At 39.8% G+C, this 27,593-nt stretch overlaps 1 protein-coding gene across 1 annotated transcript in view; it reads left to right on the top strand.

Moving 5' to 3' along the window:
* The first annotated feature begins 7,574 nt into the window (after window positions 1-7,574).
* The window catches only part of LOC146367765 (epidermal growth factor receptor), a 36,964-nt gene continuing 16,945 nt past the window's right edge, over window positions 7,575-27,593 (top strand). The window contains 1 exon segment of the mRNA XM_084912608.1: window positions 7,575-7,878. Coding sequence (XP_084768734.1) covers window positions 7,767-7,878 — 112 coding nt within the window. The 5' untranslated portion in view covers window positions 7,575-7,766.

Here is a 27,593-nt window from a genome sequence, read left to right as displayed (position 1 = left end):
TTCTAACATATGTGTATTACTTTGTTGGTGTATGCGTTTACTACACACGCTTACATATTTTGTAAAGTGCTACTACCAGTATGGCTTCTTCATCTTAGCTGCCCACATCACAATACTAAAGCTACACAGCTAAATTACCTGTGAAGCCTGAGCACACACAACCTTCAGGAGATTATTGCCATTACTCATAAGTGTGAACAAGCTGTTCCATGTTTTGAAACAGGATGTGACCGGTTGAGAAGTTGAGAAAGGGACGGTCATTGGTTTAAAACAGTTCATTCATTTACTTTGAGGTGTTTACTGTGTAACGCACTGAGATGTCATGGAGACCACATGCTCCGACAAGTTGAACGTGGCTCAGAGCCAAAGACCAAGGGCCTCATCAGGAGAGGTAAACCATAATGCAATAAGACGAGCATGCACGAGCACACACGCGTGTGTTTGTTTGTGCGTGTGCACGTGAACTCGGTATTACAAAACAAACAATTCCTAAAATCAAATATTTGCCTTCACTATTTTATTTACTAAGTTTAGCTTAAGGAGAATTGCCTTGAGGGGGGCCAGATGGTGCGATACAAGGTAATCTCACTGGCTTCTCTAATTAAACCTAATTAATTGGTGGCTGACAGTTTGCTGTGAATGCCTGGGGCTTTTCAACCATACCACTGCAGACAGGATTTAGCATGCTATTATTAAAGCTTTTAGGGATTCACTCACATCTAATCTCAGCCTTGCAGTATCTCACATGTCATGAATATGGCAGCCATGACAGTCCAAACTAGAGCAGTGAGATTCACAGCAAGGAGTCAAAGAGTTAATGCTATACACTCGAAGCAGATTAATCTGCATTATGAAGATGCTGAAACAAAATTTGATGGTTCTGCTCATCATTTTCCAGGAGAAGCACCTAATGTACAATTATGCTTTCTACAAAAAGGTAATCACGAGTTCTCAAATAAATGATCTACTTATTGTTGTGCCTTATATCTAATTTAGGGGAAAAAAAGGTCTCTCACATTTAAATGCTAAACAATAGAGCTTTCCCATTGTTTTATTCCAGCTTAATTAAAATGCATCCTTTTGTGAGGACAATGTAAAAACACAGTAAATGGGTCCTTTATCATTTCTGACAGCCCATTGTAAATTACTTTTTTCCCCACTCAAACAATAGGCCAAAACATAGTTTGTTTTGTGTTAATCTATCACACGAGCAAAAGAAAGCATTAAACTTCCCGTCTGAGAAGCTGGAACCAGCTAAAGTTTGTAGAAGATCAAAAACTGCTGCTATGCTACTAAACTGCTTCATTTGTGTTGGTTATCTGCATCCTCCTTCTCTGGATCATAACTAGGGATGCTACGGCTCCGAGTGACAGCTGATCCTGTATGATCCCGTATTTTTTAATCCTCTTTTTTGCTTCTTCAGCGCAGTCTCAACCCTGCCATGTACAAGAAACAGCATAAAGACATAACAACAGCAGCGGCGGCAGTGGGGATTGTTATTTTGTTGCACTTGTTTTAAAACTATATATATTTTGGGATGTTGCCAGTCCACCTGGGCTTTGTCATGCTTATCAGATATAAGACCTTAGGGATAAAGGGGTAATCTCCATCAAAAACATGGTCACATACTGTACCAGTTCTGCCTCGTTGAACCACTTAATAAGAGTCCTTGTATAAACATTAGTCAAAGAAATGTTTTTAGAGGTTGAGGATTATTTATACTGCTCAACTTTTACTGCACTTCAAAGACCTCAAGCTGCGAATATGAGCTTGATTAATTAACTCGTACTGCTAATCTATAATCTTACTTGAGGAACAAATACCACAACACGCAGCGCTTATTTAGCATGAGAGATGGAAAATGTGAGACTATTACAAGGTAGCGCATGCAATTATTTTACCAGCCGTAGCTGTCATCTCTCATCCTCTGAACACGTTCGCCTCTCTCTTTCTTTATCTTACTCTGTTTTGATTTTCTGGTTCTGGCCATTATTCTTGTTTGTTCAGTGTTTCTGCTTTGTCAGCTCTCCAAGACACACAGAGCCTCAGAGCAGAATGTGGATGGCGACTGCAACGCCTTTCTTTCAGACTGTGAAACATTTCATAATTGAAATATTGGCCACTGGTGTAGAAATTGGTCTCTGGAAAGAAGCCAAGGTGATTTCTCTCTCCCTTTTTTCCTCTCTGCCTCAACTGTGGCTGAGTGTGAGACAAACCTTAGTTTCAGAGCTTCTGAATGTGATAAATGACCTTGAAGTGAGGCTGAAATGTAATTTCACTAAAAGTACAACAGGAATATTTTACCTTCCTGGCTCGCTTTATGAACTTAGTACCAATTTATGTCTTTATTGTGTTTCCTTAGTTTACAATACCCCCCCACCCCCCACCCTCAGTTACTTAGAGTGGGGGAAATAATCATTTGAGCTCCTGATGATTTTGTAAATTTGCTCACTTCCAAAGTAATGAATAGTCTCTAACTTTTATGATAGTTTAATTTTCATGGAGAAAAACAGCATATCAACCAAAAATCCAGAAAATCCAGAGAAGGTGATGCTACTGATGTGATTATTCCGAAATGGAAGAAATATAAAATGACCATCAATTAACCTCGGTCTGGAACTGCATTCGAGATCTTATCTCATGGGGTGAGGATGATCATGAGAAAGGTGGTGGATCAGCCCAAAAGTACACAGGAGGAGCTTGCTAAAGATCTGAATGCAGTTGGGACCACAGTCACCAAAATCCCCTTTTCCATTGGTACTTACTCAGATCAACTTGGCACGGATTGCCACGGGTTTCCATTAGGGCACAGTACCTGGTACCAGGTACTTTTTTAGTACCAGCTCGCTCCAGGTTCGAAGCGAGCCGAGTAGGTACTAAAATGGGACGTTGTCAGACTGCATGCCACTGATTGGCTGGTCCGTAGGATCACTCAATGAGTCATGAGAGCGTCTAGTTCACGAAAATTAAAACCACCATTTTTTAAACCCGGCAATAAGGGAATTGGCTACAAAAAACACCATATTCCCCGAGCCTGATGAAAAGCCACAGTCCGAGCAGCAGTTATAGTCTTTTTTTTTTTTTTTTGTACAAATTAACAATTACAGCGCATATCTTACAAATCAAAAAGATATGTACAAGTATAAGTATAGGTGGTTAAGAACAAAGCAGCCATCGAACAAAGAACAAAAAGAACAGTATAGGTCAGAAATAACATAAAGCAGCATACAAGTACATTAAATGACCTTCCATATAAAATAAAATTAAAAATTAAAAAACAAAAACAAAGAAAACAAAACAAAAACAAAAGTACGCACACACAGTCTAGCTACATCAGTTGAAAAGCAGCATCAAAAATTCAAGTAAGGTGTGAGCTTTATTTAAGTTACACTTGTCTAATGAAGCCTTCAATAGAAGGACTTCATTTTTAAAGCCAGCAAAAATCGGAGTAATTTTCAAGAAGCGACATTTATGAATGAAAAATTTTGCAACTATAAATAAGATGTTAATCCCAAATTCTATTTTCTTATTTTCTGTTTGTAGGCCAAATCTAATTACTTGAAAGGTTAGAGATGGGCAGTCAATATTTTTAGAGGTTAACCAGTACTGAAAATCATCCCAAAAAGATCTGGAACTTTCACATGAATAAAAAAGGTGCTCTGTAGTCTCAATATCAGTGTTGCAAAAAGTGCATGCGTTCGTATCTATATTGAATTTCTTGTGAAGATAGTCCTTGGACGGGTATATGGCATTTAAGATTTTAAAGTGATTTTCTTTTGCTTTTGGTGGAATTGGAAAAGAAAGATACTTAGTCAAAAACCTCGAATTATAATCTTTAAACAGATATTTTCTTTTTAATTGAGAAGGAAAAAGTTGTTTGGTTAGAATGGTCCTTAAAAATGTATTATTGCATGTCTTTCCTTTAAATTGACGATAGTCAATAATTAAGGACGGTTCACGAATTATAGAGGAAGAATAGGTTAAACTGGCTTTAGCCATCTGAATCATTGCAGGGGGAATGGCTTTCACAACTTTAATGAATTTACTTTGAGTACATGATAAGCCATAATTATCTATGAATAGCACTTATAGTCTTTATCGTCCACCTTTGTTGTAGTGTTCATGTCGCTTATTAATTACGCCACTGGAAGCTCGGATGCGTTGCTATGATGACAACAACGCACGTCTGGTAGTACCAGATTGTAGTCGAAAACCAGTCCACTCAACTCGAGTCGTGGCGATCCGTGGCAAGTCGATCCCAGTAGGTACTAATGGAAAAAGGCGCTAAAAACACCACTGCAGCGCCTACAAGGTCCTCCTGCTCAAGAAGCCACCTGTATATTCCCATCTTAAGTTTGCAGTGAGCATTTAAATGATTCAGAGAAGGAGTGGGAGAAAGTTCTGTGGGCAGATGAAACCAAAACTGAGCTCTTTGGCATGAACTTGGCCCAACCTTTTTGGAAAAAGAGAAATACTGACTATGACCCAAAAAGCACCATCCTCAGAGTCAAACATGGAAGTGGAAACATTATGCTTTTGGGCTTTTCTTCATCACATGGCCAACGGCTGTAGCCATGTACTCTTAAATCCTGGATGATTCCTTCCTTCCTTCAGCCAGAACACTGAAAAAAGGTGGTGAATGGGTCTTCTAGTATGTTCTAGTAGTGACTCAAAACCACCAAGGCAACAAAGGAGAGGCTAAAGATAAAACACATACAGAAAACAGCCAAGCAGCATCCAAGAAACCTGAAAGGTTTAGTGAGTTTCTGCAAAGATGAGCGGGTCAAAATCCCCTGAGATGTGTGCAAACCTGGTGACCATCTATAAGAAACGTGTTCCTGCTGTGCTTGCCAACAAAGGTTTCTCAACAAAGAACTAAGTCATGTTTTTCTTGTGGATCAAATGCTCATAAACAACAAGGGCCACTGACTTTATTTGTCTTTAGCAATCACAGTACGAAGAACAGTCAAATTGACAGTTGCACCATGGACAGCACAGGGAACAAAAGCTCACTGTGCCGTCTCAAGTGAAACGTTAGCCTCGCATTAGGTAATTTCTCCTCGAGGAGAATGGTTATAATTTCACCAGACACAATAACCCCTTCCTCCAACAGTACGAGCAAAGACGCTTTTCTGTGCCAATAGGCTGCGATAATGAAATAAACACCAGTGTGAAAAATGATTTCCATCACTCCTGCCCCCATAAAGTCTGATATGTGTACAACAACAAACACATCTGAGCAGCTCGACGTCCAATTAGGCTCAGCTCTCATAAGACAGACACTCTGTCAGCACTCTCGAGACATTTTGTACATTCAACCCCTGCTTGACACTGATTCTGACGACCGTCTTTCATACATCGCCAAATGAATACGGATAACATCAAAACAGGATGTCAAAACTTACTGTTGAGGCCTCTAAAAGTTATAGGCCTTGGCATCCTGGATGAGTCATCATCATACTAGCTTTTTCTGCCTAGGTGTTTACTTAAAATAGATCCAGGTCTTCTGCAAAGTGACAAAAATCCACCAGTAAGGAGGCGTTTGGCAGTAAAACAATGCTGTAAGTACATATTTGTCTCTCTATAGTCCAGTTGCAGCCACTTGGGTCAGTGTTATTACATAAAAAACACCAAAGGATTGAAATCACACCAAAAACAGACAGAACCAGTCTCTGTTAAACCCACATTAGAAAACTGGGCCAAGCAATGTGGCCACCTTTCAGTAAATATTGGCTTAACCAGCAGGAAGTACAGGAAAACCAGTCAATGTTTAACCATTTTGTACTATCCTTATTTACAATTCAGAAAATATTTATTTGTTTTTTAAAGTGAATATGTATTTGATTTTGATTAGATATCACAAATTACTATACAAGCTAAAAAATATCAGTCTGATTTTAGTGCAGCTATACATTTTTGTAGATCTTAGTATGATTGCACTCACTGGGCACCTTATCAGGTACATCTGCTCAACTGATTGTTGGTCCAAATATCTAATCTGCTAATCACATGGCAGCAAGTCAGCAACACGTGATCAGGACAACATGCTGAAGTACAAACTGAGCGTCAGACTGGGGCAGAAATGTGATTTAGGTGTTGAGATCAGCTGAGCTGGTCTGAGTATTTCAGATCTGATCTGCTGGGATTTTCCCACACAGCCATCTCTAGGGTCTTTTTCTGGTCTGGAAAAGAGAAATAAAATCCAGTGAGCACTAAAATGCCTTGTTCGTGCCACAGGTCAGAGGAGAATGGTCAGACTGATTCAAGCTGGCTGGAAGGCAAAAGTAACTAAAATAACCACCTATTACAACCAAGGTATGCAGAAGAGCATCTCTGAATGAACGACACAGCAGCAGAAAACCACACCGGGTGCCATACCTGTCAGCTAAGAACAGGAAACTGTGGATACAATTTAAACAGGCTCATCACAACTGAGCATCCTTCAAAAGCCACAGCCTACCTGAGGATTGTTGCTGACCATGTCCATCTTATTATGGCTTCTTACAGCCATCAGACAGCTCAGATTTTCTCAAACTGATTGTTTGAACATAACATTAAGTTCTCTGTACTTAAACAACCTCCAGTTACCACATTTCAGTCCAATAGAGGACTTTTGGAATAGACAGAACAAGAAATTCAGATGTGCAGAGACTGTGTGATGCTTAATATGGACAACAATCTTTGGGGAATGTTTCCAGTGGCTTGTGGTTCTGAAGGCAAAAGTGGTCCAATGTGTTGTTGTGCCAAAAAGTGATTTCCAGTAATTATATCTATTTTGGCAAAATGGCAAATGTTGACAATGGTCAACACGATTTATGAGGAAGTTATATATAAAATTAAAAAAAAAACCTTTTTTCCGAGTTTCTTCATGACTCTGCATTATTGTACTCTGATGTTTTATTTGCTTTAATTTCCGCTGGTCTCTTCACCACATCTCTTCATAAAGACATTTTAATGTCAATTACACTTTTTTGTAGTTAAATAAATAAAGAATATCCAAAAGTCACTTTATGGCCCACAAGTGAACTCATTTACCACAATACCGATAATAAATTTTGGTACAAAATTAGCAAGGATTTTTTTCTTTTTCTTGCTGTTTTATTTTTGTTTTTTTGCTTATTTACCAATTCAAAAATAGCAATAATAATGTGCTGACGAAAGAAAACAGCTAATATTTCATTCATTGAGAATCGGTGACGCTCTTTCAGGTTGTCAGAGACTTTATGAGGGACATCTTCCTCTTTTGCTTGTTTGTCTTTTTCTTCACCCAACCAAGGAAACAGACCATAAAAGTTTCTGTTCTGCAGCTACTGAGCTACTGTTGTTGCCTTTGTTTGCTCAAGGAAGTTTATTCAGCGTTTTTATTTGTACCTGTACCTGTGTTAATGCACGCTGTGGCTCACATTATGGCCACTTTTATACAGTGCAGTCCATTTTCCGAAAATGCTGCCTTTTGTTTTCCGTTTTTTTTTCTCGTTTTTTCCTGTTTGGTTTGTGCAATTCTTTGTACATCCGGCGTGTACCTGAGCAGCGCTAGAGGCGCATCTGTCCTCCCTCCTGGTGACGTCAGATCAAGCCAGTAGTTTGTCCTCACTCGCTGCCTGAGCTGGGACTGCTGAAGATATCTGCGAGGGGGAGGAGGAGCTGTCAGAGTTTGAATTGCCCACAGAAGGAAAGGTGTTTTTTACTCCACGAGGAGAGAGAGAGGGGAAAGGCGACGTTTTTAAGTTTTGGGAAAGCGGAATATCTCGGCTTGTTGGCATGGAATGACACCTCACCGGGAGCTTCAAAATAACACGATGGCAGCCCGTTTTCTCAAGTGGATCAGTCTCACTTTTCTGCTGTGGCTGAGCTTCTGCGGTCTGGTGGAAAATAAAGGTATGTGAGGTGTACGTAGTTGGGTCTTAATGGTAAGCAGGCTTTCACTTTCTTCTCTGTCTGCGTGTCCAGTCTTTACTTAAAATCACAGAGAAATCTCAGGCCGGTGTTCCAGATTAACCGGCGTCGCGAATTAACTGGCGTTAGTGAACCAGATGTGTGGTAGACTTGCTTTTCAGGAGCCGCTTGTTTAATATGGCATTATTTTTGTGACACTATTCTGAGCGCACGTAAAAAAAATTTTTGAGCGCACGTAAAAAGAATTTGCCAGTACAATTATTACAGTACAAGTTATTTTGAGCGACGAAAAGCTATATTTCAGCTACATTTCAACATAATTCACTGCTGCGTGCAAAAAATGTATTTCAGTGTTTGCTATTATCCATATACACACACAATAGCAGCCTCTCGCTCAGCTTTATCATTTGCTCCTGCTCAGAACTCTGCGGACCTGCTCGCAGTGTGTCGCTCGGGCTCTCAATGTTTCTTCCCCTGCACGTTCAACTTTCTGTACACCGTTATGTTTGTGCCACAAAACCAACCAATCACAGACTTGGATGCAAAAAATTCTGATTGGCGGTTTTGGTCTCCAATCAGCTTGCGAGCTACTGTAGGCAAATATCCCAGAATGCATTAATGCATTTCGCCCAAAACTCAAACGAAGCAGTGGTGGAGGCAGGGGCGTAATTTCCAGGAGGGTTAGGGGGGTTATGACCCCCCCAGTAATCAGACTCAACCAATATAACCCCCCAATAAAATTATGAATTATCTTGCATAAATAGGCTGTTGATTTGATTAGTGATGTGCAGCTGTGATGACAGATATGCTGTGCAGTACTATTAAGTATAATTACTCTTCGTTTTGTTACTTTCCACCCCCAATTGATCTCGTTTGAATTTCCAGGGAAAATGTGAGTCACGATATATATCGCGATATATTGTTTTCTTATGTATACCTAATTTTCCGATTAAAATCCTTTAAATTTATCAAAAATCGACAGGCCTTGTGTGTGAATTCTGGTTGTGACTTTTGACCTGGAACTGATTTTATGTGGTACACGGCGCACAAGAATTTGTCAAAAACTCTTTTACAATGACTTTGGTGAGCTACGAAGCCGCACTGCTTGATAGATTGTGGGAGCATTACGGCTACCGTAGTCAGGAGCCTCGCGGAGTAATCTGGGTCCAAAACTCTGTCCGCTTCAGGTCCTAAAGTCAAACAAACACTGCGGCATCACTGAGAGTTAAAAACTGTCTAAATTCTTTCACCTTTAATAAAATGATCAATGTTGCTGTTTTACCAGGTGTAACAATTAAGTTTAACATCTAGGCATCCATTAAAACAGTATTTATTAAATTTAATGGAGTTAGAAGTTAGCAGGAAGTTAGCTCGCTAGTTTCCACCTAAACAGGATATACCATGTTCTGACTGAGAGATTTCTGAAAAAATAAAGACGTACAGCTCTGCTATCACTTCCAATATAAATGAAGACAGAAAACTAAACAGCAGTGACGTTTGTAGGGTTACTGAAGTTGGGTCAGCTGGTATATAATGATGTGCTACGTGATCACTAGCAACACAGCTATGTTAGGGTAACATAAACACGGTGAAGCTGGAGGATGAATGCTAACTTTTTTCCACTCGATAAAAATTAACGTGAAGGTTCCTGATGGTTAGGAACAAATGCAATCGCATTGCAGGATGCTGTAAACGGATCAAACTTCAGTCAGGAGAACAACTGAGATAATCCATCCACAATAAGAGGTTAGTTATTAATATACTGCAACAACATGGGAATAGAGCAGCTGCGAGAGAATTCAACATTAATGAATCAATGGTACGGAAGTGGAGGAAGCGCAGTTTTTGGCTTTCCTCATATTTTAAAACGTGATTCGTCTCTGCGCTATTACTGCCGCCCGGCATAATTTGCAAATAATACTGCTTGCAGCTGCTGCGATGCTTTCAACCAAAACATGTGCAGCTTGATGAAACCATCAACATGCGCTATCGAGGTAGAGTGGTATAGTCAAAATCTCTACCGTTGACCAAATTCATATCGTTTCTACCGTGTACCGTTTCTACCGCCCACCCCCAGTTCAAGTTGTTGTTGATTTGTGTCTTTTTGGCCAAGGGCTGAGACAGATGTTTCTATGTGCCATGCTGTGTTTTAACTAGCACACCGTGTCAATAGCAGTCAAACTGATTTGAACAAGATGGCAAATTCATCTTCATGACAACATTAATGACACTCCTTTGGAATCAAAAGTCCAAATATCAAAAGTCTGTGTTATGTCTTCTAGTATTCAATTATATTTCCTGATGTTTTAGATTTTTACTGGCACTGTCATATTCGTACATTTTCTTCTCCAAGGACACACTTGTTCTGGAAACGGTAACGGTTTATGTCTTTGGACTATGGGAGTACCCACACAGGAAAAACTCCACAGTAATGGCCCCAGCTGTTTGGTGGATTTGATCCCATGCCTTTTTTGTTGTAAATTGATGGTGTTTGCCACCACATCACCATGCCACCCCCGATATCACATTAAAGCCATAATTTGGATATTGTGGCACCAATAGTCAACATAAAAAGGAAGGAAAAACTGTCCAAGATCGGTGACGATGCATTTGTGAGGTAATCCAAAGGGGCTTGAAGGTTTATTGTGGCTGCTGTCTGCAGCAGTTATGCAGTTTAAGGCAATTTCATGGGTTTAAGTTGCAATAAATATGTTAAAATACTGTATTTTCAATAAGTCAGATTTAACGTTGTTGGTTTTAAAACACACATATAAAGGTTCTACAGAGTTAATGTTCAGTCTGTTTTTTGGGGTTGACAGTATTTTTCAGTTACATGCCACACTCTGTAGAGGGCAGCATGCTTTCTTTTCTCGGTTGGTGGTAGAGCTATGTAGACACATGCAATGAAGTTTTCCAGCTGTGGAAAAGAGTGCACTGCAAGATCCGTTGTCATTAGCTCCTTTAAGTTAATGTGGCCAGTGAGGTATGCAATTTGTATTTTATATGTTGGTAGAAAAATAAGATGTTTGTTTGTGACAGAACTGTCGAGTTTATGTTAGTTACGTGTAATATGTTAACATTTTGTAAAGCTCAAATTGTGAATGTTTTTATGTTGTTGAATAATATGCTTTATTGTTTAATCTCTATGAGAACAATTTACTATGGAAATTGATTATTTTATGTTGTTTGTACAGTTCTCATGGCGTGGTTGGTGGCACCTGTGTCCAATAAATGCCTGTAAAAATCAAGAATGCCTTTTGTCTGTTTTTCAACTCGGAGTTTCAGTTATATACGTTTTAAGAAAAAGTACAGTTATTTTCTTAGGAGTGTAATCCTTGGACTTCAAAAAAACAAGACCGGCAGATCCGCATTTTCCAGGGATGCTCGACTAGTCGGTCTTACTTAGCAGTGTCTGTTTGACCTATTAAAATGTGTTTGTGTTGCTGGGAAGGAAATGAACATCTAGTCAGTGGTTTACGCTAAGATGAAGTAAAAAAAGAAAGAAAGAAAAACCTAAGTTTAGAAAAATTTGAAATTGGTTGACATCATGGCATACTGTTCGGTGTTTGGACTCTTTTTTTGTTTGTTTGTTTTTTTGTTGTTTTTAAATCTCAGTTTACAGATCACGTGACCTATTTCACCCTGGAGGTCTCTGTGCTGGGACTGTGTTTCTGTCATGGAAACACAGTCAGCTGCATTTTTTTTTAAAGGTTAAACTGAAGAGGCCACCTTTTAGAGCTAAAATACATGTCGTGCTTCAGTTCTGTTACATCAGATTTAGAAGCGTTACAGTTGAGATCAAACTGGCAAGATTCAAGAAGCATTACAGATGTAACTTTGCATTAATTATAACTTCATATTTACTTTGGAGGCATATCTCCGGTAGTTCAAAGAAGTAATTAAAGTAATGCCCACAGCTTCTCCCAGCAGCCGACCACAAGTAATAACGGATGATTTAGCCCGCTCGCAGAAGTCAAGTCTACAGTAGCGCAAAGTCTACAGTCACTGTAGACGGTTACGTCTTTTCATTGGCCCGGAGTCTACGGTGACCGTAGACACTGTAGACTCGGGCCTTGGGACTCTTCTCTAAACTAGTATAGAGAAGTATTCTCTAAAACTAATCAGAAAGTTATGTTTAAATATGGTGATTTTAACGTTGACTTGTTGAATCCGAAAAAGCATAAAATGACCACAGAATTTCTAAACACTATGTACAGTTTGAGTTTACATCCTAAAATAACCAGGCCTAGCAGAATTACACCTCATTGTGACACTTTAATGGAAATATTTTCACTAATAATATGGAAAACAACATTGTGAGCAGATTATTAATTAATGAAATCAGTGATCACCTACCTGTTTTTGCAGTTTATGACACTAATTACAAGAGAAATCAGCGTGAGGAACAACTAAGATACAGACGTGTAAGGACAGAAGAAACCATGAATGCACTTAAGAATGATCTATTACATCAGAACTGGGATAATGTTTACAAAGAAAGTGATATATATATATATATATTGCATATGGCACATTTTTAAGAATATTCAGCGAATTGTATGATAAACTGTCCAACAATAAAAAAAATACAACAGAAAGCACAAATATTCAGATAGACCATTGATCACTAAGGGTTTACAAAATGCATGTAAAAAGAAAAATGCACTCTATAGGGAATTCCTAAAACAAAGAACAAAAGATGCTGAAAATAAATATAAAAAATACAAAAATAAACTGACCAATATTTTACGCATATGTAGAAATGAGTATTATAGTAAAACATTGATCAACAATAAACTGTCACGGGCGATCTGCGATTGTGGCTCAAGAGCGGGCAGTTCGACTTGTAATCGGAAGGTTGCCGGTTCGAGCCCCGGCTTGGACATTCTCAGTCGTTGTGTCCTTGGGCAAGACACTTCACCCGTTGCCTACTGGTGGTGGTCAGAGGGCCCGGTGGCGCCAGTGTCCGGCAGCCTCGCCTCTGTCAGTGCACCCCAGGGCAGTTGTGGCTACAATGTAGCTTGCCATCACCAGTGTGTGAATGTGTGTGTGAATGGGTGGATGACTGAACGTGTAAAGTGCTTTGGGGTCCTTAGGGACTAGTAAAGCGCTATACAAATACAGGCCATTTACGGTCAGTGTGTGTAGAGTGTTTGGAGGACCCAGGTGCGGACACAGACGCAGGAGGCAACATTTTTGCTAAACTCAAAGCAAGCCTTTATTTGGGGCTGATACAGAAGGCAAAATAACAAACCATAAACTACAGCAATGACAAAACTAAGAACCTAAACTGGAAGAAACTAAAGGCTATGAACGAAGACTGGGACTGAGGACTGAACTATGACGAAGTACTATGACTGGCTATGAACACGACATGAAAAACTATGAACAAGATCTCGGTGCTGGCACATGAAGGTAAAGGAAAACATGACTAGAGTAAGTGACTATGAACATGTCCAATACCGAATCTTGCAGGCTAGAATCATGACGTGCAGCTAGAATAACAGGGTGGGAGAAACAGATGACACGACGATGAACACAGGAAGACTGAGGACTTAAATACACACATGAGGTGATCAGGGGAAGTGGAGACACATGAGGCCACAGCTGACTAGAATGAAACATAATGACAACACATTAGGACTAAATGCAATGAACAAAGGACATCAGACTCTTTCAAAATAAAACAGAAAACACAGAGGGATAGACATTACATGAACTTGACAACAAGAGCCACACAGACATGACACATGACAGGTAGGTGCACGAACCAGGGAGACTGAGTACAGGGGGAGATGACAAAAGGAGTTTAGGAAACAAAGGACTAAACAGCAACCTGGAAATTAACTAGATGTGTCACGACTGGGGCAGCAGTCATGTGATGAACAAATGAGGACCCAAGATGCAGACGGTGATGGAGATGCGAGTGGAGGTTTATTTACAGTGAAAATAACAGAAGTGAGGGCAGGACTGAACATAAACCTAAACTGGGTGAAACTAACAAACAAACCTGGAACATAAGGTCAGCGGGAGAAACTCAGAGATGGCAGATGAGGACGACAGAACAGGGAGACGTAGAGAAACATAGGGAATGAACACAGACGACGCAACGAGGAGCACAGGCAGACACGCAGACACGCAGTATAAATACTCACACCAGGTAATTAGGAAATGGCAGACAGGCGGGGACACAGCTGGAACTAATGGACATAACGAGACACAAACCTACAAAGTAAAACAGGAAACACACAGACTGTTTTACACAACCAACTGGGGACACGAACAGAACACAGAGGAGAGACACACACAACTCAAACCCTAAGAACAAATACAAAATCAGAATAAACTAGAAAAATGATAATAATAAACTTAAAGCGCTGGGTCACCGACCCAGGACCATGACAAGATGAGTCAAACTGAAACTAGAACACCAATGAATACAAAATTATACATTAAAACCCTTGTACCGTGACATAAACATAATATGAAGGAAATATGGGATATTTTAAACAGTATCATTAAAAATAATTCTGGACAACAAAGTTATCCTTAATATTTTATTGAGAATGGCAATACAGTGGAAAAACACTGCTGATGTGATCAATAGCTTTAATAATTATTTTGTAAATATTGGACCAAATCTGTAGTGAATGCCTGATTGATAGGAACCCGAACTCAATGTTCCTCACAGCAGTGGACGGAAAAGTAATAATTGACATTGTAAACATGTGTAAATATAAAACATCTACTGATTGTAATGATATTGACATGAAAATCGTCAAGAAGGTCATAGAAGGAATCATAGGACCTCTAACATACATCTGCAACTTATCATTTCAGACTGGAAAAGTTCCAAACAAAATGAAAATAGCTAAAGTTGTGCTGCTGTATAAAACTGCAGATAGACACCACTTCAAAAATTACAGGCCTGTTTCTTAGATAAATATAAATTACTCTCTGACAGTCAATATGGATTCAGATCAAAAAGATCAACTTCACTGGCATTAATCAAATCAACTGAGGAGGTTACAAATGCTATAGATCAAAAACAGTAAGCAGCTGGACTATTTCACTATATTTAAAGGAGCTGCTGGATACAATTACATCAGAAATGAGCAAAATTAAAGATAGTTTGACAGGAATGAACTATTGCTAAATCTCAGTAAAATTAAATAGTCTTATTTGGGAATTCCCTAAGAAACACACAAGTCCAGATTCATATAGATGGTGTGGAAATTGAAAGAGTTCTCAAACTCAAATCGCTTGGTGTGATAATAGATGATAAATTAAGCTGGAAGTTGCATATAAATCATATACATAACAAAATTTCAAGAAGTATTTCAATTTTGAGTAAAGTAAAACACACTCTGGACCACAAATCACTCCACATTCTCTACTGTTTACTGATTGCACTGTATTTGCATTACTGTGCAGAGGTTTGGGGCAATACTTACAAATGTTCGCTATCATCAATCTTTATATTATAAAAAAGGGCCATAAGGATAATCCACAAAACTGGTTACAGAGATCATACAAATCCACTATTCTTAAAATCAAAAATACTAAAATTCACAGATCTGGTTCATTTTCTCATGGTACAAATTATTTATAAAGCAACAAACAACCTACTTCTTAACAATATTCTAAAATTGTTTTCTAAAAGGGAACCGGGATACAATTTGAGAAGAGAATTAAATTTAAAACATCCTTGTATCCATACAACACTAAAAAGTTTTTGTATCTCTGTGGAGTGAAGCTGTGGAACAGACTAAGTAAAGAAATCAAGCAATGTCCAAGCATGAGTCAGTTTAAAAAGCGGTCAAGGGTATGGTTTTTGCAGGGTACAGGGAGGAGGTAGAGCTCTGATAGGGTCTTCTTGTCCGATATTTTCATAATGCTGATGTGTATTTATGTGTGTGTGGGTGTACGGGTACGTTGGTATGAGTATATATTAGTGGTACAACGGATCACGGTTGATCTGTAATCCGAACCGATCCCACTCCACGGTTTGGCACACACGTGACCCGAAGATTAGAAAAAGAAGGGGAAAAAAGCATACGGTGCGCGTGGTCGTTCTGTCAAGCGATAGCTATGGCCAGCACTAACAGTTCAAGTGGAGGAGCAGAGGAGTTTGTGGTATTTAAGCAGCCCTTTGCTGCCCAAACCGACCAGGCTAAAGCTATTACAAAAGCTATTGGGGTGTTTAGCTGCAGACAGATGTAAAATTGTTCTGTTTCAACTGATTTAAATTGACTTCATGCAGCTGACTGTGTAAAGCTTGGTTTGAGAGTGAACATCAACTGAATAGGTAGTTGTGTTGAGTAATTTCTAGTCAAATAGAAAACAAAAGGGATTTGTCTTGTTTTGTCCAAAGAATTTGGCATGTACATGTTTCTACCTTTTCTCTGTCATTCAGCTCGGCTTACACTTTGGCATTAAGAGAAAATAGGCTTGTTGACTTCATGAATTTAGCTTAAATTCTGTGTACACAGGAAAACTGTGTGGACATGTGCTCTGCTCAGATCTACAGACATTCAGAATCTCTTAAATTATTTCTTTTTTTCCAGTCTAGACCTCCTTTTCGTGTCTTTGAAGACTTCAAATTATAAGAGTTCAAAGCAAGATCTGAGCTTACTGGGTGCCAGCTGTGGGGAGCTTTCCTAACAGGAAATATTCTCTTCTAAAGCCCGAAATGAAACAACATACATACGGTAGTCTGTTTGTGGCTGCCTTCTAAATAAGATAATGGGAGAGAGCGCTTGACTGAGAAACGCACACAAAGAAAAGGAAACGTGAATACCTTCCTTGACCTTAACTTGTCATGTGGACATGACTTTACAACCCCGTGTCAACAGAGAGGAGAAAGGCATGCCTGTTAGCTGTTGAGCTGATATTAAATCAAGGCATCAAATCCAAGTTAGATATAAAAGTTGTTTTGTTTTTTTTAGGGAAATTTGTAGAAATGAAAAGCTCCACTAAGGCACAGCTGTTTAATTGGGTTCTTCTGAGAATATGATTACATATTACAATGCTAACACACAGATGTTTAAGTATAGTTTTTACTGTGTTGATGATCAATACAGCTAATTATTCAGATTTTTAGACCAATACAGCTGGGACAGGTGTAATGATGTAATTGAATGTAATAGATTGTAAAGCCACACATCCAGTTGTCTAATACCACAAATTTCAGGCAAGCATTCGTATCAAAAGAAGAATGAGTGGACACCAAATGCATTAGGACTTATCTTTTAGTTCTTGTCCAGTTTCTTCAATTTTTTTCAGGACACACTGCTGACCATGCTGAGATATGCCAAGTTCTCAGCTAACAGCTTCTTGGGAATCAGGTTGTTGGTGCTAAAAGACTATTTTATGCCTATCAAACATTGTTATCTTTGGCATCTTTTTTGGAGGGAGATTCATCGAAAATACAAATTATGTATTTTCAACATCACTTTAAAAAACTACAAGTAAACCCGTCTCATTGGAAGAAAAACATAAAGAAATGAGGCTTGTGTTTATGCCTACAGGTTTGTCTCCAAAGCTGAAAGAGCTCTGTGATTACCACCAGGTTATCTCCTGATAGCAAGTAAAGTACAATTCTGACAAGTGAATAACCGTCCTTCCTTATGACAAACCTCTGCCTCAGTTACGAGCAGTTATAACGCTGTTGGCAGTTTTGTGTCAGGGTGTGTTAGAGGAGGAAAAGAAGATCAGCTCTTCTCTTGCTTTGGTTCCAGCATTTTACAAGCCAGCATCACCTCTCGCCGATTTCATCACCATTGTAAAACGTATTTCATCGCAGCCATTTATAGATGAGCTGACAGCGTTGTTCATGATACTGTAGCTTGATTTGTTTTACTCCAGCAGCACTAAAATGTAATATACTCGACGCCCCTCGTGAGGTACATTTTCTAATTGCCTAGTAAGTTTTTTTTTCGTTGAACTCAGAATTAATTTCCTGGTGGAACTTTGAGCAGAACATCTTCATTACTGCATGTTTTCATAATTGAAGCCAGAGGCTTGTAAAAAAAAAAAAAAAAAAAAAAAAAAAGGGACTCCTGCTTGCTTCACTAGCAGTTTTTCCTTCTATAAAAAAATAAACGATTGAACCCAACCCTGTCATTGCGAGACTTCCCACTAAACCATTAGCGAAGCCCACATATTTAAGTATATACCTAAAAGTCACATAACTCTTAAAGCATTACTGATAAATGGTCAATATATACACCTCCGCTTTCATTTTTATAACAAACCACTTCAGCTTGATAGCTCTGTAGCTGGGTGGAGGATGGGTAGGGCTGATATGCCCTGGAGAGTGCAAATCTGGACCACTGCCAGGAAGTAGGATTAGCCCGCTGAACTGGCACTGTATCCACTTCATCAACAACCTCTTCCTGAGCTGATTAGACAGGAGTCTGAGATATTTTTTTGTCATATCAATCCACTTGTTTTAGTATTGTTCCTATTATCAGTTACCAAGCTTTACACAAGATTAGTAATACTTTTTTTTAATTCAAAACATTTTTATTGAGTAATTGTGGATACAGTTTATTTAAAAAAAAAAAAAAAAAAAGAAGAGGGAAACACAAACTCTGTTTGCATTGAATATATAACAGAACTTCTCATGTTAGAAAATTGGTAAATAAAAAGAGAGGAAAACAAACAAGCAATGGAAAAAAAAAAGAGAGAAAAAAATAAAAACAAAAAAACCCAACAAAACAACAAAAGCCAAAACCTGGGAGGGATTATGATAGTAACTAACCGTTTCCTTAAGAACCACACAGAAGTTAGCTGCAACATCACTGAGCTTCACATTCCCATTAACACAGACAGACATCAGACCTCTATGGAAAAGCAAATCCATTAGTCAGCTGGAACATCCTTAAGTTGAAGTTTAGAGACGTTTTTCAGTAAGAGACCCCAAATTTTATCAAATGTGCCCTTTTGGTTCTGGATGGAGCAGTGGATCTTTTCCAGACTGAGACACGACATGATATCAGCAAGCCACTGAACATGGGAGGGCATGGAAGCAGCCTTCCACCTCATCAAAATGGCACGTCTAGCCAGGAGGGAACCAAAAGACAGCACCCTACGCTTTGCTCTGGGAATATACTTATCATCCTCTCCCGGTGTACCAAAAAGAGCAAGGGGGTTGAGAGCTAGTTTCTGGCCGGTAGCCTTGTTCAAAGTGCAGAAAACCTCCTCCCAAAAATTTGCCAGGGCAGGGCAGGTACAAAACGTGGGTTAGATTGGCATCATCAGACCCGCACCTGTTACAGCAAGGGTCTAAACTGGGATAAAGCTTAGCTAATTTGAATTTTGATAAGTGGGCCCTGTGGACTACTTTGAATTGTAATAGGGAATGACGGGCGCAGAGTGATGTAGAATTTACCAGAGAAAGGACTGAGTCCCAGACGTCACCTGACACAGATATACCCAATTCCTTCTCCCATGTGGACTTGAGGCCTACAACGGGAGCTGGGGTTACACTGCACAGTTTAATGCGAGACATTACACCTTTGCCTGATAGTTGCAAATTAAGGAGCTCGTCCAGTAAGTTTGTGGCTGGAACTTCTGGAAAATTGGAGAGGTGGGATTGCAAAAAATGTCTGTTTCCTCTCCACTGCACAAGTTGAAAGACCTCTGAGTCCTTATTGTGTACATATTGATGGTCCAAGTCTTTTATTTTATTGTCTCATTCTTGCCTTTCTTTTAAGTTTACCCTCTTCATATTAGCTGTATATGAAATGATCTGTCCTCGGAGATAGGCCTTCATTGAGTCCCAAACTAAAAGGCTAGAAATATTTGGGGAAAGGTTTGTGTCTACAAAGAGTTTAATTTGGTTATTTATAAATTCAAGAAAGGTATTATCAGATAGTAGTGTGGGGTTAAAACGCCAACTCCTGTCTGTTCTAAGTAAGTCGGGGATAGACAGAGTCAAAATTAAGGGGGCATGGTCTGATATAACTATGGCACGGTATTCACAGGCACATACAATACTAGTCAAGTAATTGTCTAAGAAAAAGTAGTCTATCCTAGAAAAAGTGTGATAGACGTTAGAGAAAAAAGAATACTCCCTGTCGGTCGAATGCAGTGGTCACCAAGTATCCCTAACCCCATATGTAGAAAAAAGGGAATGAATACACAAGGCTGACTTACTAAGACAGGCCGGTTTTAATGAGGATCGATCCAAAACAGGGTCCAACCAGCAATTTAAGTCTCCGCCAAGTATCAAAGAGTATGAGCCGAGGTCTGGTAAATTAGAAAAAAGATGTTCGAAAAACTTGGGATCATCTGTGTTAGGAGCAGTGTTGGGGAGTAACGGAATACATGTACCGCCGTTACGTATTTAAAATACAAAATATGAGTAACTGTATTCCGTTACAGTTACCGTTTAAAAAGGTGGTATTCAGAATACAGTTACTTTGTTGAAATAAATGGATTACACTGCGGTACTTTCCTGTTTCATTTTGTCGCGGGTCAGGACTGTTTGGGTTTTGTTTGACAGCTACGTTCTGTTGTTCCAGGCGGCAGCGTTACGGTTGCCATGGTTACAGGGCGACGCTCTCTCTCTCTCTGCGACTGTGTGTTTCCTGGGTGAGAGAGCGCCTTTTCGTTGTTGTTGTTGTTGTGCTAAGCTAACAGGCAGAATGCTACAAGCATAGCTCTAAAGAATGTAGCATCATGGGCAGTGTAGTCCGTGTTGCAGGGAGAATGGACTGCCATACACGTTATGGGTCTGTGAGCGCGAGGAGGGAGAAAAAGGGGAGTGGAAAGGTACGAGTTGTCATCGAGCAAAAACGGGAGCTGGAAGCATGTAAATATAATAATAACCACTGTAGCCAAGAAGAGAGCCTGACGAGCCCAGCTGTAAGTAAGCTATTAAGACTCGACTGTACACTGTGTTCGTGTTTTCCTCCGAAAACAATAAGTTCCGTTGCAGCAGTCTTTCAACGCCTCTCTCTGTCTCTCGCAAGAAAAGTTGACCCACACAACAAAGTAAAGCTATTTTTCGGCTACGAGCCGACAGGGACCCCGCCGTATTAGTCAGAGGTCCCTTTACTACAGTTCGGAGTCGCGGACCTTCAGTAATAGTAATAAATCACACAGCAATAGTACATTCACGTTGTTGTTGTTTTATCCTATTGTAAAGTGTCCTTGGGTGACTTGAAAGGCGCTCATAAATAAAAATTTATTATTATTATTATTATTATTATTATTGTTGTAAAAAGCATGATAATATATTAAGTATTCCAAAGTATTCAGAATACGTTACTGTCATTGTGTAACGTAACGGAATACGTTACAGAATACATTTTGGGGCATGTATTCTGTATTCTGTAATGGAATACATTTTAAAAGTAACCTTCCCAACACTGGTTAGGAGCATATGCATTGACCAAAACTACCTGTGTGTTATACAACCTCCCTGAAACAATGACAAAACGACCGTGTCGATCTGAAATCACGTTAAGGTGTTCAAAGTGAACCTTAGGGCTGATGAGAATGGCTATTCCTCTGGCCTTGGCCTCAAAACAGGAAAGGAACTGCTGCCCCGCCCACTGAGACATAAGCCATGAGTTATCCAAACCTCTGATATGGGTTTCTTGTAAAAAGACAATGGAGGCATTTTCTTGCTTAATTTGTGCAAAAACCTTTCTTCCTTAATGGGATGGTTTAAACCTTTAATGTTCCAGCTGAGCAGATTTAAGGGACTAATCATGTAAGATTATAGGAAGATAATGAAGGGATGTATAAACTGTCTGTCATACCTGGGTGAGAGAAAAGTATGGGAGAAGCCCAGAACAGAACATGGAATAACACCCTATACGAGTTCTGTGAGTTAAAAAAAAAAAGAGACCCTCCAACAACACACACAAAAAAAACGCCTGAACCCCCCTCCCTCGCCCTGACCAAAGGAGAGCTACTGGAGAACACAGCAGCAAGCTCCCCCATACAACACGCATTCCTCCAAAAGGAAACAGCTTGCAGATCAGAACTACTACTAAGTCGGCTCTCGCTCAAGTCTGGAAAATGTACTTAAAACCTTAATCAAGAATGAAGAGTGACTTCCCTATAGACGAAAACAGAAGAAAAAAACCCAAAACAAACAAAAAACAAAAGGGAAGACTGACAGCGCACTCTGTTAGTGTAAACAGCACAGTAGAAAGGTATGGAAAATGCATGGAAAAGAAAGCCCAAAGCAAAAACAAACAAAAATACTAGCAAACACACACCCAGAAAAAAACAGAGAGAAAAAAGGAGAGATATATTTACATAGATAGTGGTTGTTAGATTTGTGTTCTCATGACTAAATATATTAATTTATCTTATGTTGTGAAAGACGTTTTCTGATTTCTCATTTTATTTTGGAAAGGATTTTATTTTGGTGATTTTATTTATTTATTTATTTAGGACAGTGCATGTTAATGAACATAAATGTAAAAAAAAAAAAAATTACATGAATGTAAACATGCCAGATTATAGCCAAAGGCTAATTTCCATCTGTTGTCCTTAAACATAAAAAAATAGACATAATAATTCATAAAAATTCATCATTCATTCATAATAAAAACTCCATCACCAAACTTACACATACACACCATTCTGTTCCCAAATAAAACATTAAAACTATACAACTCATACATGATCACACACTTGATTTGTCCATAACCAGTTTTTAACCTTTGCCTTAAACAAATTGAGTGTAGAGCATTCTCTAATGGGTTGAGGAAGACTGTTCCACAGATGGCCACCCTTAACAGAGAGGACATTCTGCCCAAATGCTGTCCGTCTGTGGGGTATAAACAAGTCTCCTCGGATTGTAGCTCGAGTGGTCCTGTCTGAGCTTTCTTTATGCCTAATGAACTGCTTTAGTGGTGGTGGAGCAAGGGAGTGTAAGACTTTATATATTAAACACACTCTTTTAAGTTTCACTAAGTTATTGAAGTTCAGTAATTTATGTTTTTTTAACACATGACAGTGGTGGTGGGAAGTCGGTTTTTTGTCAAGTAGTTTTAAACTTATATTATAGTAATTATAGATTACTTCACTTCCTGTTCCTTATGTTCCGAAGCACAAACTGCTGAAGTAATGTATGGTTTTCCCTCCTGTGTTGCTAACAATAAAAGAAACGGGAAAAGTAATCAACCAACCAAGTGTGTGCATTATTAAGAGAACATGGCCGAAGAAGAAGAAAACTCTTCGAGCTCAACAGTGGTAATGAAGGCAACGCAAGTGAATAAATTAAATAAAAATAAATATACAAATAATACTTAAAACCTAATTGGGTTTTCAGGTCAGAGGACACGTAAGCAACTAAATTTGATTCCTTTTAAACACTCGAGTCACTGACAGTATTGATGTTAGAAAGTCGTCTTTGCTGTCTTTCTTTCTTTCTTCCTTTTTTGTTATTGAGGCTTGGCGCGTTTACAATTTGGTTACTGTTTAATCCACTGATTCCTTATGCTTCTGAGCTAGAAAATGATCAAAGTAATAAATGTTTGGCAACTGTTGGCCAATTTAAAAAAGAAAGTTACAAATCTGAAATGGGTATGTATGTTTTTCAAAAATAAAAAACTTAAAATGCACTGTTCCAAATTATTATGCACACAGAGTTTCAAAAGATTTTATAGGTTGTAGAGAATTGAAAATGGCCATTTGTTGAATTTGCAGCATTAGTAGATCAATTTTACTGAAATCAAAAGCTATTTCAATCAAAAACATCTTAACAGGTCAAGTTACATATTAACATAGGACCCCTTATTTGATAGCAGTTTTACAATTCTTGCATCCATGGAACTTGTGAGTTTTTGGAAAGTTTCTAATTGAATGTCTTTGCAGCATGTCAGAAGAGTCTCCCAGAGCTGCTGTTTGGATGTGAATTGCCTCCCATCCTCATATTTTTTTTGCCTGAGGATGCTCCAAAGGTTCTCAATAGGATTGAGGTCAGGGAAAAATGGGGGCCACACCATGAGTTTCTCTCCTTTTATATTGATAGCAGCCAATGATGCAGAGATATTCCTTGTAGCATGAGATGGTGCATTGTCTTGCATGAAGATGGTTTTGTTGCGGAAGGCACAGTTCTTCTCTTTCTACCATGGAAAAAAGTGGTCAGTCAGAAACTCCACATACTTTGCAGAGGTCATTTTCACACCTTCAGGGACCCTAAAGGGGCCGACCAGCTCTCTCCCTCCCTCCCAAAACATGACTCCACCACCTCCTTGCTGACGTTGCAGCCTTGTTGGGACATGGTGGCCGTCCACCAACCATCCACCACTGCATTCATCTGGACCATCAAGGGTTGCACTGCACTCATCAGGGAACAAGACTGTTTGAAAATTAGTCTTCAAGTAGTTCTTCTCCCACTGCAGCTGTTTCTGTTTGTGAGCATTGGTTAGGGGTGGCCGAATAGAAGGTTTATGCACAACTGCAAGTCTCTGGAGGATCCTACACCTTGATGTTCGCAGGGCTCCAGAGGCACCAGCAGCTTCAAATATGTGTTTGCTGCTTTGTAATGGCCTTTTAGCAGTTGCTCTCTTAATCTGATATATTTGTCTGGCAGAAACCTTCCTCATTGTGCCTTTATCTGCACGAACCCATGTGTGCTTTGACTCAGCCACAAATCTCTTAACATTATGGTGATCACGCTTACGTTTTTGTGAAATAGCTAAGGTTTTCATTACGTGTCCAAGGCATTCAACTATTTCACGCTTTTCAGCAGAAGAGAGATCCTTTTTCCTTCCTATATTGCTTGAAAATGGTGGTCTGCTTAATAATGTGAAACATCCTTCTTTAGTTGTTTTTCCTTTAATTGGACTCACCTGGCAAACTAATGATCATAGGTGTCCGAGATTGATTTCAGTGATCCAAAGAGCCCTGAGACACTAGTCCATCCATGGGTTTAATTGAAAAACAACTTATTTAATCTTTATGACACTTAAACACAATTTGCATAATAATTTGGAACGCCGTGTAAAAGATATGGTTAGTCCACATGCCTGTCCGTTCGAAGGGACTTAATAGGGGAAGGATTGAAGATGGTTGCCTAAATTTCTTTCTTCCTTTTCTGCAGGTTTAATGTTGGAAAGTTGTTTGTTTGTTTTTTAAATCCCGGCGTGCACACTTATCGTCCATCCTCTGGTGTAGTCATTAGAATTTGTAGTGTGTGTTTTATACACTGTGCATCCGAGCCGTGGTCCTTGTGTTCAGCAGTGTAGCTGATAGCGAGAAAAGAGTCTAGTCTGCCAAGTCTCATGCCTTTGATGACTAGCCTGAGGTTGTGCAAAAAGCCCTTCTCTGTCTCTGTAGTGAGAGGGTGGCCTTGTAACAACGGCCCTGCTCAGTCATAATCATCTTAAGCAAGCAAGCTTTGGACATTGTTTTGGAGCTGCATGTGTGATGTGCTTTTTTTTGTCAGGAAAAGGAGAACGCTCCGCACGTTAACAATGGAAGAAAACTGAGCTGTGGGCTTTGGAGAGAAGTGTTTGATGAAAAACTACCAACACTTTCTGTCAGTCCCTGCTATTCATGCTTCTATTGTGGAGATGAAAATACTCCAAAGGTTTTAACAGAGCACTCCCTGGCTTCATGTGCTTGGCAGCGGCCCACCATAGCATCTCAAGCACTTTTAGCTTGATGTGTCATCAGAAAGACGTAGCTAAACTGTAAAGCATTTCTGTGCAAATTAAATCGGTCATGCTTTTGGCAAGTACAACACAACACGCAACTAAATACCCTTTCATAATTTTTCAGCGCTGTGAGAGTTCCTCAGCTGTACAAACTTATTCCCTGAGCTCCGTTTGTTCCTGACACTTGCCCTTTGCCAATGTGGATGAGGAAGAAACTACTCATCAGTGGACTTGGGGCCTGCTGATGTGTAAAGCGCAGGCTGAATTTGTGAGTAAGGGATGAGCCACAGAGCAAAGCTTACTAACATAAACCCCAGGGCTTTTACAGAATATTCCTTTTATGGGGTCACTCTCTGTGAAGACTCCAGTGGGGCAGAATTGCTGGAGACATGACTGAGGCTCTAACAGAGTTGTTGGCAGGCAGCGCTGTGAAGCAGTGGCTAGAGCTACACAGAAATGAGACAGAAATGAGCCTGTCAGCTATTGGGCTAAAAATAAGAAGTCCTTAAGCAGGAAGGGTGTCTCGAAGAGCGTCTGTCTCTTCTGTTTGGATGAACTGAGGACTTCAGTCAATGGGAGTTGTAATGGAGGATGTCACTCTAAGAGAGACAGACTTGACCTCCTGACTATGAATGATGAAATGATAAGGTGCTGACTCTATGAATCCATAATCTCAACAGGGTTGTCCGAAAAGAACAGATGGCTTATCCACAAATCCATTTCCACTCAAGTATCTGTCGTTCACTCATTTATTGAACAAGAATCCAAGTTACATATCCATAATGTGAGTGAGGGGATTTTAAAGTGCAGTAAAATGCTATATGCTGTGTGGTGAAGTGATGGTGTGGTTTCTGTTGGGAAAGGACATAAAAGTCTTACATAATTACGTGAACAGAGTGAATTAAATGTGTAATACAACAATACAAACAATACTGGGTAGTAGAACATTCAGTAACATAAGGGAGTATCAACAACTGCTAGTTTTACTATTTACATAAATCCTAACTAGACACTTTACACAAGAGCCAACATGAGAAATTAGTGACGGTCCTTTAATGACCACATGGCAGAGGCTGCTTCGCAGTAAATGGCAGTAATATTCGATAAACAAAGTGTGCGCCAAGGATTTAAACAAGTGAGGATAATGTCCGCAGCAAAGAACAAAAAGGATAAAACACAGAAACTTAGCAGTCTCATGGATGCACACATCTAACACCATAAGAAGGAACGAAATCCACACGGTGAGTAAACCTCTGCTGACTCTCCCCACCTGCAGCTCCGACCGAACTCTCTGCATCGAAGTGTGTGCGTATTGATGAGGTAGAATTGCGTCTTCTGATTGGTGAAAAGGATGGGTTGCCTCACCGCTGATTGCCTAATCGGCAGCTGTATGCTGATATGTTTACTTGGCAGATGTGGCTCCGTTTGTCAGTACCCCCAACTGGCTGGCCTTTTGTACAGCCGCCCCCAACTTTGCGGAGCAAAGGTGCACGTCACTTAGGAAGGTCAGCCAGTAGACTCCAGTGGAAGAGCTGGAAGTCTTATGAGTCGGGCCACTGGTCGTGTATATCCCTTGTCTCCCACCTGTATCTGAGTGGTCCGAACCCTGCCATCTGCTCCAGGGATGACTTGGATGACCTTCCCAACTGGCCATAGGGCACAAGAGAGCTGCTGGTCCACAATGAGAATGATAGTGCCAACAGTCAACTCGCCCCTTTCCTGTTGCCATTTGTGCCGTGTCTGGAGTGAAGGTAGATAATTCCGAATGTAGTGGATCCAGAATTGATCCGCCAAGGCTTGGCACTGCCTCCACCTACCACGGCTCATGAGTTCTGTTTCTGGGTAGACAACCTGTGGCATACCGGGATCAGGCCAACCCATCAACAACATGTTGTGAGTGATTGGTTCAGCATCTGCTACATCTTTGAGACATAACCTAGCGGCTTAGAGTTGATGATGCTCTATACCTCGTTGCATATCGTCCTAAAGACTTCCTCAGTGACATGCTGCGAGCCGAGAATGGTATGCGGGAGATTTGTTCCATCAAGTCAGCGCTGACTTGAT

Source organism: Perissodus microlepis, chromosome 18 (assembly GCF_051167445.1).
Source record: "Perissodus microlepis isolate ML-2025 ecotype Zambia chromosome 18, ASM5116744v1, whole genome shotgun sequence".
Taxonomy (NCBI): domain Eukaryota; kingdom Metazoa; phylum Chordata; class Actinopteri; order Cichliformes; family Cichlidae; genus Perissodus; species Perissodus microlepis.
The sequence above is the reverse complement of the archived record's forward strand: the minus strand, read 5'-3'. Positions and strand labels throughout refer to the sequence as shown.